Here is a 14,887-nt window from a genome sequence, read left to right as displayed (position 1 = left end):
ACACAGAAAACATGGAGAATACAATTCCCATTTACTCACCACCCCACTATAGCTATCTTACTACTTTACATTTGCCTCAACATTAAAAAAAAAAGACTAAAGACACAACTGAGGCTGACTCCCCTCCCTGTGACCATCCTCCATCCTTAAGGCAACCACATCCTGAATTTGATGCTTATCTTTCCTATGCATGCACACACTTTTATGTCATATTCATGAATATATAGCATTGTTTAATATAAACAACATATTAACATGTATATTCTGTAACATTTTCAGTCAACATTTTAAAGCAGGGGTCCTCAAACTACGGCCCGCGGGCCACATGCGGCCCGCCGAAAACACTCATCCGGCCCGCCAGGTGTTTTTGCCGCCGCTGCCTGTCCTGCTGAGCAGCCGACTCGTCCTGGGCCCGCAGTGCGCATGTGTGGAATGTCTGAGGGACAGCGAACTGGCCCCCTGTTTAAAAAGTTTGAGGACCTCTGTTTTAGAGAGTCATTCATGTGAATGCCCTAACTCTCAGATATTTGAACAGTTTTAAGTATTCCATTATTGACTATGACTATGCTCCCATATATTATCCATTCTCTTAATTAGCATTAGTGTCTCTGATTTTTTATTTGTTTCTAAAAATTTCCAAGGTTAGCATTTTTAGTCTAAATATTTTTTAGTATAATGAGCAAAAATAGAAACTAGATGAATAGAGGAATCAATTCTCTCACTTCATCTATCAACCAGTCACTTTCCTTAATCAGTAGCAGCACTCCTGTTACATGGATCAATTTTCACATGCCTGGTTCAGAATGACCTCTCTCTGTTCAGCAGACTGTCTTTTATGTCACATCTTTTGGCAAATTTATTCCTAGGCATCTTACTTTCTGTTGCTTCTGTGAGTGGGACTTTTATCTATTAATTTTTTGTTATATTTTTAATTGGTCATTACAATTAAAGTTGTATGTTGCTCTTCTAATCAACAACTCTGTCAAATTCTTACTCTCTTACTTTATAGGTCATTCTTGGGCACATTATTTAGCTGTGTCTGATCTGCTGCTTATCTTTTAGCCATTTAAATGACTATTTCTCATTAATAGGTCCAGGTGGTTCTATTTCTAATCTTTCATTCTCTTTCTCTAGAATCTTACTCTTTCAAAATTCTTTCATCTCCGCCCTAGCCAGTGTGGCTCAGATGGATGAGCGTTGTCCCATGTACCAAAAGGCTGCTGGTTCGATTCCTGGTCAGAGCACATGTCCAGGTTGCAGGTTCAATCCCCAGTTGGGTGCTTGTGGGAAGTAACCAATCAATATTTCTCTCTCCATCAATGTTTCTCTCTCCCTCTCTCTTCTGCTCTCTTTCAAATCAATAAAAACATATTTTTAAAAAATTCCTTACATCATATGGTCTTTTTCAGATTGTCCTATTATTTCTAGTTGTTGGGGTCCCACTCCCTGGACTGCTATACCTGCTTCCTTTCCCTCATGGCAACCTGTTTCTTCACAGTCAAAATGTCCTCTCTGCCAACTACTCTCCTCTCCACCCCGCTCCTCAGTCTCGCAGTAATTCATGGAGTTACACAATTCATGCCCAGTAGAACCACAGTTCCATTGTTTCTAAAATGTACAGAAGGAAACTTGCACATACTCAGAATTCCATGTGGAAGCATATAGTTAGGAAGCAGTTAAAGCAAATCTCCTCTTTCAGGAGATTGTTAAATAGGGTTCGGATACAAGCAGCAACAACCTGCACTCACGGCCAATGAAACACACACTGTCACTGTCACACAGCTGACAGGACAGCAAAAAGGAACAACTTGATCCACAGCCCGGATACCAATTGTAAAGGAGGAAAAACTGAAAGTGTACTTACCATTGGCAAAACTCTCTCCAACATAGTACTGCAACTCCTTCACGTTTGTTTTATTCTCGTGGGTAACAGGGTCCACATACTCTTCGGTTTCTGTAACGTTCAGAAACTGGCTTTGTCGAGGGCTACACGTCAGCTCACAAAACAAGTTCATCAAGTTATAAAAACAGGATGGACATCTAGAGAAAAAGTAACCATACTCTGTATGATGTCACCGAAAATAGGACTAACAAAACGATGATTTAAAATAGGAAAAGCATATTTAAATTTTATTATCATGAAGACACATTACACCCAGCCACTAAAATAAGCCTAAACCCTCGTGTTAAAATAAAGACACCTCTCTAAACACGGCCCTTATTACTACATCTATGTTGTCCAGATGTAATGTCAAACAGCAAAATGCGTCTCTGAATTCTGCACTTTCTAATTTAGAGAAATGTTTTCCATGACTTGAAGCTAAAGGGACTTAAACGCCTCCTGGTGACAGTGATGAGTTTACGGCCCACTGAAGGGCTCTCCCAGCCCCGGCTAACACAGGCCTCCCTCACCCAGGAGCACTCCGTGGCCTGAGGAGAGACAGCACTGGTGGCCGGAGGAGCAGAACCACAGCTGCCTGCGGGCCTCAGGCTCGAAGCTTAAGCTCCTGAGGTGGAGTTTTATGGCAAAAGCACTCTCTCTCCTCTCGGGCTCACAGCTCTCTGCAAACGACTGCTTCATTGGACCTGCAGCACAACCAATCACAACCGCTCCGACCCGAGGGCGACCACTCGGGACGTGTTTGGGCCTCCCAGACCCTGGTTCAGTGAAGACAGAGCCACACACCCTGACCCTCGGGAGTCTTGTGCGCTACCGTGACAACAACGGGAAGGACACCGGCACCATTTATAAAACCACTTTTGGTGCAGTTTTGTCACTCTCCACGAATTACAAACTCCCGCCAGGCTATGCATTTAATCTCCACAGTCCTCGATCTGACAGCTGCCTGGCATTCCACAGAGCGACTTCCCATCGTTTCCACTGTGGATAAAGCATTGGCACCGCTGACAACATGGAGACGATGCGGTTACCTCTGACATCGTAATGCCCCCCCCTGGGCGGTGCTAAAGAAACGAGGTTGCCGAGCGGTGGCTCCAGGCTGGCTCCATCGGCACCACAGGACATGCCGCCCAATCAGATCTTAACTTTCCATCTGTCATTAAATTGCACGTCGTCCTGGAAAGGGGGACTGTTTCCCCTCTTTACCGGCATCTTAAACTTCTGGGAAGAACAGAAATTCCTCGGTGGACGCCGACGTGGGCCCTTTGCCTGCAGATCTCTGCACAGAGCAGCATCCCCATGTCATACGTCCTTCCCATTGGCCTTGTGACAAGACCACGTCCACTTGTCCTTCTGCACATGTGAGAGCTGCTGCATAGCTTAGACAAGAACATCTCGCACATAACCCTCTCACTGCCCTGGTCATAGAGCACAGACTGGACAGCAAACTGACTCTGACAAAACCAGCCGGCTACGCCAGAACAATCCTGTTAACAGTCAAGGCCAGCTCTCGGGAGGCCCGGCCTCAAGCACATCACGTCACCCCCGGAAGAGACCGTGTGCAAACCCGGGGAGGTGAAGGGGGGCGACGAGAGACTCCACATGAAGGTGTGGGTCAGAGACCTGAGCAGAACCTCCGGGCGCAGAGCTCCGTGTGGAAGGACCTGGTTAGTCACAGTGCAGAGGCCCTTGGGGGTGAAGACAGCTCGGAGGAAAACCAAGTATACTTCTGGCTGTAAGGTTCTAGAAGAAAAGTAAGTCTGATCATTACTACTTTATCAGAAAGTATGCACTGTTCCTGGAAGTCTTAAGATTGCTTTCTCAAAATAAAACAAAACCTTAAAGGAACGGGAATGTGCCGGCTAAGAAGTGCAGGAGGCCCTGCACAGCGCCTTCTTCAGGCTCAATGGCTCTGAGGGAAACCACAAACAATAAACCAATGTCACCACAGAGTGACTGACAGACACAAGAGCTCAGCTCCTACGGCATCTCGGCGACATTATAACGAAATGACGTTGAAGCAAAGGGCCTTATTCGAGGACCTGCAGACCTAGCGCCGTCTTCTCCTGCTTGCCTGGCGGCCGACCTACCTGGACAGAAACTGGAGAGGCAGCTGCAGGTTGTCTTTCAGGGTCCGGAGCTGCTGCACATCACAGCAGAGGCTGACGTTGCCGAAGAAGAACCCCGGACAGAGTTCCTTTGGGGGAGAAAGTGTGGAAATTAGGGCAGCGCAGTCCAACACAGACAGACATCACCAGGGAAACAAGCAGCTTTATCAACCCTTTCCCGTGCACAAGGCTCAGACCCTCTTGGCAAAGGCCTTGCGGAATTCTTTTAAAGGCCATCAATGCACCAGTTCAAAGCTAAGGATTCACAAAAGTAGAGACAGTTCAACTTTTTTTCTTATTTGGAAGCTCACTCTCCTCCCTTGACCAATCAGCTTACCTGTCCTTGTGCTTTTTCATTTACGCTGGACCAGAATGCTATTCACTGTGTATCCGCGAGCCACTCCAGGGTAGGTCAATGCCTTTAACTATTTGGATGAAGGAGCAACACCTGCTACCCTGTCAAGTTGATTTTAGATGCTTACGCCTCTAAACTAGTCTTTCACCTTGATTTTCCCAATTCTTCCTAACATCTCTGCGTACCAGGGATGGTGAAGGAGACGACAGAAAACAGAATGCTGGTAGCAGCCAAGCCCACAGGCTCTCAGAGGAAGACCAAGGAACCACTAAATGAACGGAGGACAAAGAAGCCACAGCCACGCGGCTGCCTCGTCCACTCAGGTCCTGAAATCCAGAACCAGGCGAAGCTAACTTCCAGCCCATTTGGAAGAAGGTGCAAAGAGCACCTCTGGGACACCAGGGTCAGTCCCCAACAGTGACCTGCAACGAGAAACTTCACGGGAAAGGCGTGACGTCAGCCCCGAAAACCCACCCCTGGAGTCGTCGTATCTCCTCTGTCGTCATAGGCTGCCTAGTGGTTTCGGGGCAGAGTTAACCCTGCAGGTGTTTCCCCTCAACCCCCGCGCACAGTAATACAGGGGGGCCTTGACTTCGAGATACGAGCCGTCTCTCGGCCGATTTTTTGCTTTGAGTTGCGAGCTAAAATTCGGGTTACGTACGAGCCAGCTTCAGATACCCCACCGCTGGTTGGCGCAGCGAACGTCACAGTGATTTGACATACGAGTAATTTGAGTTACGAGCTCCATCACGGAACGAATTAAACTCGTAAGTCAAGGCCCCACTGTATCTCAGACATGATCACAGAGGCTCTCCAATTCGAATCCATGTCCCCAGCGCCCAGAGGATGGGCTTACCTGCACTAAGTCATACCCGTCCTTCGGCAGTGCCCGCGGGAGCCCGGAATACGCGCAGTTGTACCTCTTGTCTCCAGAAGCAATCCCACACTCTCCATACCAGACGCAGGACTGCGGAAACACCTGCGGAGCCAACACAAATGGGGCCTCAGCAGCAGGAAGCACCCCTCAGCTCCCACACAGAACCTCCCACTGTCACCTGGGAAGGGGTGACAGCAAGAGGCACTTCGAGGTCAACATCCTGAAAAAATTCAGTAAAGCAAATGCCACCCCCAAAACCTGGTCAAGCACGGCGGTGAAGGAGGTAACAGAAACGACCTATTTGCACGATTCCTATTCCTGCCAGTTCAGTGGTTCGTAAGAGAAAGCTGTCGTTTATGACTAAGAATTGCTAAAAATCCAGGAGGACAGGCAGCATGTGATGACTGAGGCACCGTGTCTGCACAGCTGAGTAAGGAGCGAGGAGCGCTAAGGAAGGGAGAACAGCCCCTCTCTGTTTTGGAGAATTAACAGCAGCCCCTCATGACTCTTGGGGAGAACACAACCACCAACACCAATAAGCCCTCAGTAAGAAGCAGCAGCAACACACACCTTGTCCTAAGGTCAGGGGACGGTAAGCAACGTGCTCATTTTAAGGAAAGTCACCTCATCGATCTTAAAAGAAAAATGCACGGCCTCTCCCGTAGAGATTTCTCAAGAGCCACTCATGTCCCTCATGTCCCTCATGTGAGAGTCACGAGGCTGCAGGAACTCAGGAGGGAGGAGGTGCCGTGTGAGTCACCGGGTCAGCTGCCACCGGCCCTGCCAGCCACCGGGGCCGCGGGCTTGCACAAGCGAGCCGTCCCCTGTCGCTGGGGAAACGGAGGACATCCGACCGGGCTCCCAAACGCCTGGAGGGACAGCCAAATTAAACAATCTGCACCGAGGCCGCCGCGCATTCTCCGGGGGCCGGGACACAGGACCCACACACCCGAGAGGGCCGTCAGTCTGTGCTGTGGTCCTCAGTGTTGAGAACAAATCCCACAACAGGCCCTGAAGACCTGGAAACATGAGAGAAAAATCAAGCAGGAGGCGGGGGAACATATGTGGGGGGAACCTGAGGGGTCGATATGATTTGTCTCTGAATTCATTCGGGTATTTTAGAACATCCTTATCTCGACTCATTACACAAATGATACAAATGAGGACGTGCCAACTATTCGAAAACACCACATATCAAACCTTTGGCAAGATGCTACAAAATTCCATCGCATTTTTAGGCAAAAAGAATCCCAGTTATTTCCAATTCTAGGGAAAGTATTGTTCCTTCTAAGACTCTGGGTTCCAACTGAAAGGTCATTGTCCATCTACTGAAGTTTGAAAAGGCAAAAAAGCTGACCAATGAGGATGGGACGGGACAGGCGATGCTGATATTTACGTGCCATTTAAACAGAAGAAACCCACCCTGGACCTCACAGCATTCTCAACAGCCCAACATGGCAAGCAAGTCTGGGCCCGGGGGTGGGGGTGGGGGGGGGTGGGGGGGCGGGGGCAAGGAGGGCGGCCTCTGGCATGTCACCCATTGGAGAGGCAGAAATCCAGCCAACAAACCACAGCCGTGACTCGGGCATGACCAGCAGATGGGCGTCTGGCGCCCACTGCCCCTTCTCAGCACTCAGCACTCCAGAGGAAATAAGGATGACCCAGTGCTGTGTGCTCCTGTTCACAAAGATCACGCTTCATAATCGACAGCACTTATCTCTAAGCAGAGTGTTCACCATCTGGGGGGCGGGGACGGGGAGGGGAGGGCAGGGTGCTCAGGGCACGGCTTGTTAAGGCCAATCGAGCTGCAGCAGGTGCCAAATCCCGCGGAGCCGAGCATTCTGCCCGTGAATGTGGTCACACTACCGCTCACCTCACAGGGTTGGTGTGAAGATCCAGGAGGGAATACACATGGAAGGGCTTGGTGAACGTGAAAGCACGGTACAAACCAATGAATTACTCCTAACGTCTCCCAGCCGTGTGGGACCTCAGCAAAGAGGCTCCGGAGACCTGAAGGAAATAAAACACCCGGCTCCTCTGGGCCCAGGGACACGACACTGGGCTGGACTCAACGTCCTTGGGCTTGCTTCCAAAGTCATTCTGCCTCAGGCAGCCCTCAGCCAGTGGGGCCCAAAGTACTTACAAGCCCTTTACAAGCCAGGCACGGTCTGAACTGCTCTTCATGTATGAACTAAGGAATCTCACAATGAGCTGATGCGGGAGGTGCTGTTATTATACCCATTTTACAGATGAAGAGATGAGGCACAGTGAGGCTAAGTAACTTGCCCAAGAGTGGCAGGACCAGGATTCAACCAGGACATCGTTGTTTCAGGAAACAGTCTTAATAAAACATAATCTACTGTATAATTAAGGTCCTCATTCTAACATTACCCCCCCTCCCACTCCCCACCTTGTGCAAAGCGCACACACGTGTCACACTGCTGCCCTGGGCTCGGGGCGGCCCCTTTTCCATCCCAAACCTCTCTCTACCTTCACCTTCCTGTTCTCGCCTCCAGCTAAAGGTGGGAGGCTGCCCTCCCTCTCCCCGGCCCCGGTGGGTGGTGTTCCTGCGCTTCCTCCACCAACCGACTGCCTTCTCTTCCACATTTCCAACCCCATCTCTCTTGGCCCCTTCACCTGCGCCTGCCTGTGAATGCTGCTCCAATTTCATCCTCCCGCCGTCAAACCACCCCTCACCCTATCCCACTTCCGCCTCCCTGCCCAGCCACCCAGGTGCTCAAAAGGAAGCTAACCTTCCTCGGAAGCCCCACATCACCAGTGTCTGCTCCTCAGGGCCTAAAGCCGGGGCACCTTCCCGACCTCCCAGGAGGCTCCCTGGTGCAGCCTCCTGTGCTCTTCCTCCCAGACGCCTCCCCTGCCGAGCCCGGCGCCATTCTTTGCCCTCATGGCACCTTCCACCCAGACCTGGGCAATGTCTCAGAGGCTTGAGAATCAGCCAGGTTGGGGTAGGGTCTGGCCTGCCGTTTCTGAGGTGGGTCACTTTACCCGTGTGGTCCTCCGTGTGGTCCACTGCCACTTGGTACTTCCTGAGCCACCGCCGCAGGTTTTCTGCTGCCCAGAACCTACCATCCGCTCCCCTCCCACCCGTCCTTCCCAGTTCATGCCCCTCCAGCCCCCTCCCTGCACTCCACACCCCTGCTCCCCATCACAGCCACTTTCCACCTTCACCTCCTGACCCACCGGGCCCAGTCTAGCGCCCGTCACTTGCTGAGTGTGCCTTCACCAGCTCCCTTAACCTCAGGTCTGCGAAGCTGGCACGAAAACACCACCCTTTACAGAGACGAGACGGAGGACGAGCCACACAGGTAAAGTGGCCCACCTCAGAAACGGCAGGCCAGACCCTACCCCAGCCTGGCTGGTTCTCAAGCCAGATCTCTCACTCCTCTTGCCGCACTGAGGCCACCCTCATCTCTGTATCCCGTCAAGGACCCAGCTGGCATCTGAGCGATTGGATTTTCAGTCTCCAAATCGCCAGAGCACAGAGGGCAGTCAGGACATTGTCAACAAAGAGGACAGATGCACCTACGATCCCTGGATGTCAGGGCAGCACATGCTGACAAGATGGAGGGACAGGGCGCACCCAGGGCTCACGCACAGGCCCGCGGCGTGCTTTCCTCAGCAAGCACCTGATAACAGGAGCAAGGTGTCCGCCTTTACCAGGATACGGAGCACCTGGTGCTGATGTCAGGTCAGTGAATACACCCACTCGGGAGGAAGGACTGCGCCCAGTAGGGAAAAGCACACCAATGTTCGAGGTCCGCCAGAGCCAAAAGGGCACGCGACCCAACGGGAGCTCAGTTCTGGTTGGGGGCTCGACCCCAGTAGAGGGTGTGCAGGAGGCAGCCTATCATTGATTCTCTCTCATCACTGATGTTTCTATCTCTCTCTCCCTTCCTCTTTCTAAAAAAAAAAAAAAAAGTCAACAAAAACATATTTAAAAATAATAAGAATAGTTTAGGAAAGACTAAAAAAATGTCAGAACTACAGCAACTTGCTAAAAGGACTCCACTAGGAAGCTGCGTGAAAGCATCTCATCACATGGAGGAGCTCTGAACACCAGCAACGGGACCTTGTCCTCCAGGCTGCCCTTAGGGTATCCTGCCTCCCCCGCCCCCCGCCCGGCGTGGCTCAGTGGTTCAGCGTCCACCTATGAACAGGAGGTCACGGTTCGATTCACAGTCAGGGCACATGCCTAGGTTGTGGGCTTGATCCCCAGTGGGGGCAGTGCAGGAGGCAGCTGATCCAAAATTCTCATCATTGATGTTTCTATCTCTCTCCCCCTCTCCTGTCCTCTCTGAAATCAATAAAAATATATCTTTTAAAAATCCCAATGAATAAAGTATTAAGTAACTCATATTCAAACGCTTACCAAACGTCAACCAGGTTACGTGATTTCTTCCTCGTTTATTTTTCAGAGCCCGCCTCCCCCCGGCCCCCGCCCCCGCCATGGAGCAGTACTGTAGCATTTCACAGGAAAGGAAATTGAGGCTCAAAGAGTCTCTGAGGCCACATGGCTCACCAATGAGGAAACCAGTGCTGAGAATGGAGGTTTGAGCACCAAGTTAGCCTGCTCCATCCTATTCCCATCCCACCCCCAGCTGCTGTACTGTTCACAACTCCAGTCAGTTGGTACATAAGGTGTATGATGAGATTTGGACAATGTGCCAGTGATGGGCTGTCCCATCGTTACAATCCTACACGTGTCCCTCTTCCTACATACACGTGGCCACTTGAGTGCCATTGACATCTTTTTCAGTCCAGCGCTGAGCAGCCATCGGCTCAGGGCTCACCTTCTCAGTGCAGGTGACTCTCCTCCACCTCAGGCAGGTGCAGTGCAGGGCTGGGTCCCTCCCTCTGCCCTGTCCTGCCGGGTAGAGCTCAAGGCAGAACCTAGAGACGCCCCCGCCCCAGCGAGGGGACCACACACATACGGCAGGACACTGGCGTGGAGGCTTGTCTGGTCTGAACTCTATCGAGGGAAATCTCTGGAACTCTGTTTTACAGCAACTTGGGGTGAACACATCCACAAAACAAGGAGTGATTTGTGTGAGCACCGGGCTCACCGTAGATGGGTGTGTAAGTCACACATTTGTCCTTAGATGGACTCAGCTATCTTCAGTGAGTGGGTAAGTAGTTGGCAGTTTCTGTAGGTGACTCACCCAGGATCATACCCCTAATAATACCATCAGACACTGCTGAGCGCCAGCACCCATGGTTTGAAAAACAAGACTAACATGAAACTGCGGGAGTGGATGGGGGTGCACCTGTCTGCAGGCTTTTCTCCGATGGGATACTCACAGTGTGGCCACTGAGCCATGGTCAGGCCGGCGGGCTGATCCCCCTGACTTATCACCGACTCTTGGAGAAACCACACTGAAGCCAGGGCCTTACTGGCCACACGGAACATTTGCTGAACACACATTCAACTTCGCTCGCTCACTGTAAATAAACCCCCACCGTTCGGAACCAAAGGACAGAGGCTCAAGCCCCCGCCTGCCATGTACGAGGGATGTGACCCGGGACAAAGCTGAGCCCTACTCTCCACATCTGCAGCACAGCATCGCACTTACCTTAAAGGTGCTCTGCAGATCAACCAGATCGACGAGCCCCAGCCATGGGAGTGCTAGGCAAAAATCAGGTGGCTCTTTTCCCTTTAGTTTCTTGTCAACTGGGATGTTATTTTCCAATGGCTCACTGAGGTCACTCAGATACCATGAAGTCCACCCTTTTCAAGTGCACAGGTTTTAGTAACAACTCGGTAACCGCCCCCTACTTCGTCCCGTTTCCTCTTGTCCACCTGGTGAGTGACCCTGCAGAGGTCAGCTAACGCATGGGCTCCTAGGACGTTCTCTTCCTGCTTTTACTAAGCACACTTTGCATTGTGATTTTTACACTATATTTACTCTTCGTCCCGTCAACTATGAATAAGACGCATAGAGGCTGCTAACATCACACAGCACTTCAGTGTGTAGACTGCCCTCTGCATCGTTTACACGTTTACTCGTTGGATCTACTTTTGTTTCCTACATTGTGTCCACAGCAAACACTTTTATAAAATTAGTGCAAGACGGTAATTTGAGTTCCTCTGTGGCCTGAGGGGAAGTCATAAGATAAAGGACACATTTTAAAGTTTCACTCTGAAATTCCCCAACAGCACACTTGCATCAGCGAGGGTTCTGTTTGTTCTTTAACGTTTTCTAGCCAAAGCAAACATTCCAAAGACTTGAAAATAAGAGGCACAGTCCAAACATCGGAAAACCTGCATGGCCACCGCTGGTGACTGGTTATGGAGAACAAAGACACCATGTGCAAATCCGGGCCATTTCTCCGCCAGCCTCGGAACCCCTCCCCCGCCCCACCCTCTCACCTGAACCCAGGAGAGCCTGATGATCTGGTGATTGAGAAACGCACAAGCATCCCGGCCACATTGGAGGCGACCCACTCGTTCAATTCCAACACTAGTCCTCTCTTCCGCACGCACCTGAACAGCGGGGATAGCTGTTCATCTGAGTGGACAGAGGAGGGAACGGAGGCTCGGGGATCACTGCTGGCCCAAGGTCACTCCTGGGAAGAGGAGGAGGCCAGACCCACACCCACGTCTTTCAATTCACAGTCGTTTGCTGGGCAGAAATGCCGCTGCGGGAGTTTACACAAAGACTTACAGCTTCCCGGGGAAGGCATGCTAGCTGGGGGCGCAGGGAAGCCAAGGTCAGGACGATGGGGCATTTGAACTGGCCTGGGAAGACGGACGGGTTTGACAGCAAGTCGTTTGTTTGGCTGGAGAGAGCTGTGGCGTGAGGGGGACAGGGGCACTGAGGTCAGGTGAGACGTGATCTGACCCAGGCTTCCGCAGGAGGGAAGGTGTCACCCTTAAAACTCCCGAGAAGCCTCCCTTTTAGGAGGCAGGGCTGCCCCGGAGCGCGAGGACACACTGTCTCCATGAGCAGAGGGGCCCTTTGTTCTGGTGGCACGACAAACACTGCGGAGCACAAAGACCTATTCAGCGAGCCTTTTCTTGCTGCCCACTGGCTGGAGGGAAACCTACTTTCCCTGAGCGCTGATGTCCGGAGAGTAGCTATCACAGCAGCAACCCGGGCAGAGAGACTGGGAAAGTTCACCCACATTCGCGCCATCCTCAGGTGGTTATTCTTCAAGGCTCTCGGCCAAAAACGTCAACCATCCCCAAGCTCAGGAAAAGCCGTTCGAATGACTTCATTCCTACCCAGGCCTCACTATGCTCCCTGTTCCTCTAGAAAAAGCTTATAAAATATAGTCAGGATAAATGTATATAATATCTATAGAGACACACACACAACCTATTTCTCAAAGCTGTACACATTATTTGGATGATTACAAGGAATTAAAAAAAAACCATTCAGTCTAGTAATGTTATTTCATCATCTGTAAAAATTTAAAATGAAGGAAAATCCCTCCAAAATGTATTGGAGGCCATCAGAGGACAGCCATCCTGTCCCTCTATGACGGAACGTTATGAGTGCTCAGACAGAACCCAGACGCGCTGCTGTCAGAGGTCAGAATTCAGAAGACAGCCGCCCCGCCCACCCCACCTGCTCAGTGTTCTGCGAGCCTCCGCAGACTCAGTGAGTTGATTCATGAGATCACAATAGGAGTTTTTCCAGTTAAGCTTTACAGACCTGTCCCGGCTCCCAGGCATTTTGCAAGAAACTTGAGACTCGTGACCAACCTCTGACCTACCCCCAAAGTCCTAGGAGGGCCTCTGGCCAGCAGCCGGGGTACCACCTCCAGGCGAAGGGGTTTCACTGTTCAGTGAAAGCTGCTGGGCCCTGGGAAGCCCCTGAGGTCCTGACTAAGCAGGGGAAGTTAGACAGCTGCACTTTCTTTAAGGCACATCATTGCCATCTCTGGAGTTTTCACTAAAGCAATGGGGTCTCTCCATAAATCACACCTAACAACGTGAGTAATCCTCTGAGGTGTTTACTGTGTATCTTCAGAAAAAAACTGAGGCTTGAAAGAGAAATGCGCCCTGACCGGTTTGGCTCAGTGGATAGAGCATTGGCCTGTGGACTGAAGGGTCCCGGGTTCGATTCTGGTCAAGGGCATGTACCTGGGTTGCGGACACATCCCCAGTAGGAGATGTGCAGGAGGCAGCTGATCGATGTTTCTCTCTCATCGATGTTTCTAACTCTCCATCCCTCTCCCTTCCTCTCTGTAAAAAATCAATAAAATATTTTTTAAAAAAAGAAAGAAATAGGAACGTGCCCAAAGCCAGTGCTGGTGAGCGGCACCCCCGCCCACGCGGCTGGGACCCCCATACACACACCCAGGAGGGAGCCACCGCCCCCCTGGCTCCGGACCCTGCCTGGGTCGCGTCTCCGACCCCCTACCCGGGGCTGCACAGAAGCAAAGGAGAGGTTTCCTGGTCTGCCGGCCGTGCGACTCATCACCCCATTGCCACCCCCTGCAGGCAGGTGGGCACAGGGCACAGCATCCCAGGTCCCCCTTCACCCTGATCAGGTTTAACCAGCACTGATCCTTGGACTCCCCCTCCGTGCCCCGATTTTCAAAGAGGAAACTTAGATACACACACAGCAGTGAGGCACTGCTGCCCAGGCGGCCTGACCCAGGGGAACCAGCCCATCCTGGGACCCCCGGGTCCTGGGGCCACCGGGTCCCCCGGGTCCTGGGGCCTTGGGGTCCCCTGGGTCCTGGGGCCACAGAATCGCCCGGGTCCTGGGGCCACCGGGTCCTGGGGCCACCGAGTCCTCTGGGTCCTGAGCCACCAGGTCCTGCCACCAGGGGAGTTAATGGCCCCTGGGACTCAGCTTCCAAAGACGCGGAAAGAGTTGGTAAGAAGCAACTTGCACCCTTCAGGAGACCGAGCTGACTCCTGTCCGGTCCGCGCAGCTGCTCGACGAGCTCACCCGCTTCCCCTCCCTCGCGCCTTCCTCTTTGGGGAGGAGAAGGGACACACGGGTAGGAGCCTAACCATGGGCCAGAGCGGGAACGCACGCGGCAGCACGAGGAAGGCAGTCAGGCTACACAGGACCCTTCCGCCCCCGCTCCCCTCCCGCCCCTGCCCCACGTCCTCCACCCAGAACTGGGGTGGCCACAGCGGAACGGGCGCCAAACAGGCCGAACCGTGGTCCCAGAGCTGCCTTCCTCCACCTCGGGGCCGGGACGCGGCCGGGGTGGTTCCTCAGGACCCGCCGCCCTCCCGGCCTCCCGGCCCCGCCGCGCCGCCGCAGCCCCCGTTCCCGGCCGCAGCCCCGGTTCCCGGCCGCTCACCTGCGCCGGGCACAGCAGCAGCAGGAGGCCCAGGGTCAGGCCGCGCGCACTCATGTCACGGGCTGCGGGCTGCGGAGGTTCCGCTGGGCTGGGCTCGGCTCGACTCGGTCCGGGTCCCTCAGAACCCAGTCCCGGCTCCGCGGACACAGAAAGCAGGACCTGTCAAGCAGGACCCAGCGCCGGGGCTGCGCGCGCAGGTCAGGAAGGAAGAGGCGTCGTGAGACCCGCCCCCTTCCGGGCGGGGCCGCTGCTGCTTGGCCAGGAGGACGCTCTGAGGCGGGGTTATGGAGGGGGGCGGGGTTATAGGGGCGTGGCCTAGCCGGGTGGGCGGGGTTATGGAGGGGGCGGGGCCTAGCTGG

The 14,887-nt window shown here is 52.7% G+C and overlaps 1 protein-coding gene across 1 annotated transcript in view; it reads right to left on the bottom strand.

Annotated features, from left to right (window-relative positions):
• Positions 1–14,670, bottom strand: part of NPC1 (NPC intracellular cholesterol transporter 1) — a 37,676-nt gene extending 23,006 nt beyond the window's left edge. Inside the window, 4 exon segments of the mRNA XM_070421275.1 lie at positions 1,865–2,040; positions 3,991–4,097; positions 5,220–5,342; positions 14,529–14,670. Coding sequence (XP_070277376.1) covers positions 1,865–2,040; positions 3,991–4,097; positions 5,220–5,342; positions 14,529–14,582 — 460 coding nt within the window. The 5' untranslated portion in view covers positions 14,583–14,670.
• Positions 14,671–14,887: the final 217 nt, after the last annotated feature.

Source organism: Myotis yumanensis, unplaced genomic scaffold, assembly GCF_028538775.1.
Source record: "Myotis yumanensis isolate MYYU_CA2020_CCGP unplaced genomic scaffold, mMyoYum1.0.hap1 SCAF_7, whole genome shotgun sequence".
Lineage (NCBI taxonomy): Eukaryota > Metazoa > Chordata > Mammalia > Chiroptera > Vespertilionidae > Myotis > Myotis yumanensis.
Note: the sequence above shows the minus strand (reverse complement) of the source record. Positions and strands in the feature narration are given on the sequence as shown.